Source organism: Parasteatoda tepidariorum, chromosome 7, assembly GCF_982258835.1.
Source record: "Parasteatoda tepidariorum strain Cologne lab strain chromosome 7, Ptep-v5.0, whole genome shotgun sequence".
In the NCBI taxonomy this organism is placed as follows: domain Eukaryota; kingdom Metazoa; phylum Arthropoda; class Arachnida; order Araneae; family Theridiidae; genus Parasteatoda; species Parasteatoda tepidariorum.
Genome location: NC_141761.1, coordinates 89,869,277 through 89,873,959, shown reverse-complemented (window position 1 = coordinate 89,873,959; position 4,683 = coordinate 89,869,277). Strand labels below are relative to the sequence as shown.

The following is a 4,683-nucleotide window of genomic DNA, read 5'->3' as shown; positions in this document are numbered from 1 at the left end:
TAAATAATTGTCATCTCACCTCCTTCTAGGGAAATGATTTATATTTATTCAAAATTAAAAAAACAGGAAAATAATATGCAAAATTTTTTTTTAAAAAAGAGAGAGAAATATTTCTTTGTAGATAATAGGGGTGGAGTCTTTATCGTGAGTAAAGAGCGGATTTCAAAAGAAAAAAAAAAAAAAAAAAAACGGATAAATTATTAAGTTATCATAAGCCGAAAAAAATTAAACAAATAGTTGATGGACTGACCTTTTTTTGCCTGATATTAGGATATAAAGCGTTCGGTCAATTGAAAAAAGTTTTTAGTTCTTTAGTAACTTTGTCTCTGTTGGATAAAAAAATTTTTTAGTTTTTTAAAGCTTTTTGTGAGGATGTTTACTAAGTTGCTTGTTTTTGCTGCGTGTATTGGAGGTGAGAATATATTTAAATTTTTATCTCATTATAATGTTATATTATTGTGTTATTATTATTTTATAGAACCATTCAAGAATTATTGTATTAATTTTCTTTTTTTTTTGAAAAAGCTATTGATTTTATCGCATTGTAGTTTTCTTTAAAATTACCACCATTAGAATTTTATATGAAAAAAAACTACGTATAAATTTATAATATATTAATGTAGTTTCAAAAAAATAATAAATAGAATAACAATAAATAAATAATTATAATGTAGGCTTAAAAAAATAGGTCTACAAATGCTTGACAGATTGATTTATTAAAACTTACGTCTTAAATAAGGTGTAAATAAGTTTAGTTATACAAAATAAAAATAACACAAAATATTCAAATATTAAAAAAAAATTAACCAATTAATGCTTGAATTTCAAATATTTTAAATGCATTTCATCGCATTAATATTTCTTTAAAAATATAATGAATTTAGGAATTTATTGTATTATTAATTGTTTGAAACTACTATAAATTAATTATACAACATCTAAATTTTTGAACTATTTGTAATGTTTTTAAGGATAAATTTCCTTATTTATGACAACATTTCATATTATATTAAAATATTTTTTAAAAAACTGTTAATTTTTTTAAAAAAAAAAAAAAAAAAGAAATTATGAATTGGAAACAAAAAGTATAAAATATGTTTTTAGAATTTGTAAGTTTTTTTCACTTCATTTTAGCTTTCTTTCTAAAAAGACATTTTAAAGATTATTTATTTCAAGTGATAAATGATGTCCGTCTGTAAAAGAATTTAATGTTTCGAATTTAACTGTGACATTATAGGTTTTGCTTCTGAAAGCTAGGTCGTACTATTTAAAAATTTCAAAACTCTTGCTTTAACCTCTTAAATGGCTTTTTGAAAAAACAGTCATAAAAGTGCCAATTTTTTATTCAAGAAGGTTATATAAAACTAGGTTTATATATACATGTCTTCATCCCTAATTGTTGGGTGAATCGCAAACCTACTTTTTTGATGACTGTGATGACATCTAGCTAAAAATAAACAGCTAAACACATTACAAATAGTTGAATACTGCCATCTGGTGCGTAGAATAAAAAATAAACATGGTGCCGATAAAGTGATCATGTCAGATTCTACAGTTTAAGTCAAAAGTTCTTCAATTTTATATTTTTTTAATTCCTATTTTTCTTTACTTCGTTTGGAGGTTTTTTTTAAACTGAAGAAATTGCTTAGCTCTTAGCCCAAAGACAAATCGGTAATTGAAAAAGAATCTGGAGTAGATAAACATTTGTATTACTTAATTTGCTAAGGATCATAAAATGTTCTATGTAATAGACAGAGTATTCGTTAATAATTGCCCTTACAATCTTATAACTCACAATCTTATATCTTGCAATTTATGAAAGCATTATAAAAATCGAAAGGTATTCTGGGGAAGAGGGAGAGAGAAAAAACATCAAAACAGGTTTGAATGCCAAAGACGAGTTGAAGGATTATTATTAAAAACACTTTCAAGTTTTATCAGGCAATCAAACTAGTTTTTATGTCTTTCAACTACAACGCGAGTGATTTGACTGATTTCTCGATTTGTTATTCATTCTCTCTGCGGTCACTAATGTTTTTTTTTTCCAATGCCCATCTGGATAATGACCCAGGTCATACAAGCACCTGAAGGGCAGATTTGTTGGCCACTCTTTCAGAGTCACCATATTAGGTGGGCCAACCTTGCTCCCAGAGTAAGGACAGATAGTACAGATAAGGAAGGAGCATCCATGTCTTGCCCAGGATTCGAAGCCAAAACCTTTCTGATGCAAGGGCAGTTCCCTAACCCCTACACCCGGTTGGCTATGCAGTCACTAATGTGAATTCTTTGTTTGCTTCATTTTTGAAAAAGATTCCAAAAAATATATATAAAATGAAACCCACAAAATACATGCAAAAAAATGTGATTAGAGTTTTTATATTTTCCTAGATCTAAGATTCATTTTCAACTTGATTAAATCACTAAACTCTTTAAACATTAAGATGAGCATTAAATTTCAATCAATAATTGGTTTAATTTTGTTTATTGTTCAACAATTCATTTATTCATTCAAATAGTCATAAATTTAATATATTTTGCAGTTATGCTAGCAGCTGATAACAACGATGTTCTGAATTGTATAAAAAGAAAGTATGATGTTGATGTAAGTATTTTCAGCAATCTAACTGTGAATACCCTAGTATTTTAATAATAATCCATATCGATTTCTTAAAAACTGTTACCTAATTTAATGTAAATTCACTAAGAAAATATCGTCCCCTTTTTTTCTTTGTTTTAAATGTTTATTATACCATACTGAATTTCGAATTTTTTTTAATACATGCATTGTTTAATTTCTTGGTTTTTTACTTGTTCTGTTGTATTATACATCAAGCAGGAGTCCATAAACCCTCGACGCTAGGTCTTCACGACGTCTTACAAATCGTAACTATTAGTTCTCAATATTTCATTAAAATTTTAATCTGTTTTTTTTTTTCAGTTTCCGGTAACTTTTGAGGAAAATTTAACTTGATGCTGAGAAATTTTTAATTTTTTATAGACCCCTAATAATAAGTATGAAAAACATCTTTCCAATATTCTTTGAAGCATTGAAAAATATTTTTTTTTAAATTAAATTATCTAATAAATTCAATTAATTTTCTTCAAAAAGGTGAAATATAAAGTTTTTTTAGCTCCTTTTTAACATGAGGTTAGACTTTATTTCGTTTTTTTCCATCCGAATTTAAATTTTTATTGACAAAGCTTACATTTGGATTTTTTACTTTAATTTTTCTCAAAAAAACTTGTAAAATACATTCGTATTTTGTTTCTTAGTTTTATCAAAGCTTAATAAATAAAAAACATGTAATTTTAATTTTTCAAAATTTCTAAAAAAATTTAAATATTAAGTAATAACATTAATTGAATAATGACATTAATTAAATAATAACATTAATAAAATAATAAGATTAATAAAATAATAATATTAATTAAATAATAACATAATAATTAACCCTAATAATAACATAATTAATATTAACAAATAAAAATATAACTGAAATCAAATAATAACATGCATAGTTTTTTTTTAAAAGAATAACGCAAAAAAGTTTAAATTTGAAACCTTATGTTTCCAGTTGTATAAAAATTAGAAATATTAATTTCTAACTATTTTAATTTGTTTTCTTTAGTATTAGCTAATGTTCAGTTTGAGTAAAAAACCATAATATTTAATCTTTGGGAAGAAAAAACTATTTGCATTATTTTTAAATTGTTAAAAAATCAAGCATTTTCTGTACTGAACAGCCGTAAAATTCTAACTGTTATTTATTTTTATCATTATAAATCCAGAATTTTACGAAATTGTTAAGAATTTTACAATTTTACAAAGTTATTTTTCCATTTTTTTTTTTATTTCATCATATTTCGAAATTCAGAAAGCCACTTTCAATTGTAATTAGTGTCAATATATTGATCCGTTGTATTAAAAATTTTTTTCATTTTCTTTAGCTGGGCGATTCTTTCACCAGTTGCTACGAATCATCTCAAAAAATGATACCAGAAAGAATTAAGACTGTAAGTTAAACAAAATTGAAATTCATGCGTTGAGTTCAGAATTATTTCAGTATAATTTATTATGATTGATTTTTTTGTTGTCATCTTTTTAATAGTGTTACACTGAAGTAATGAAAGATATTGGAGTCGTTGTGAGTAAAAAATGTTTTTCGTTTCTATATTATTCGTATCAAAATGCTCTAAGTATGTTATAAATCCTTATTTTTATTATGACAATTTATATTGATTAACATACAATTGTTTTCAATGTTCACAAAAGAATCTCTCTCCCATTTTGCAAGGTTTTCGCTCACTGTTTAATTTTTTATTATTATTTTCAGTTAATTGTAATTATGCTGCATTTAATTATATTTTCATTTAAACAATGGCGAATAGGCATACCTCGTTAAGTTTAGAAAGTTAATAAACAGTGTCCGTTGAAGAAGTTTCGCTGTTGTAGTATGAACAAAACATAATATGAACCAACTATTTTTTTTCCCAGTTAAGAGACGCGGAAATAATCAAGAGCATCATTTTCACATAGGAAATTAAAATATATAAAGTTTTTGTTACAAAATTATTTGTTTTTATTATTAAAATATCCATTTTATTTTGATGCTCAGAAAATTTTCTTATAGTGACAAAAGTTACTTTTTGTGCTAAGTACGAGATTACAAGAAATAACTTAAA

General features: G+C 24.8%; 1 protein-coding gene across 1 annotated transcript in view; it reads left to right on the top strand.

Moving 5' to 3' along the window:
• Positions 1–256: 256 nt before the first annotated feature.
• The window catches only part of LOC107444959 (uncharacterized), a 9,962-nt gene continuing 5,535 nt past the window's right edge, over positions 257–4,683 (top strand). Inside the window, exons 1-4 of the mRNA XM_016059248.4 lie at positions 257–412; positions 2,541–2,602; positions 3,949–4,014; positions 4,110–4,145. Of these exons, the coding sequence (XP_015914734.2) occupies positions 373–412; positions 2,541–2,602; positions 3,949–4,014; positions 4,110–4,145 (204 nt within the window). The 5' untranslated portion in view covers positions 257–372. The remainder of the gene's footprint in view (positions 413–2,540; positions 2,603–3,948; positions 4,015–4,109; positions 4,146–4,683) is intronic.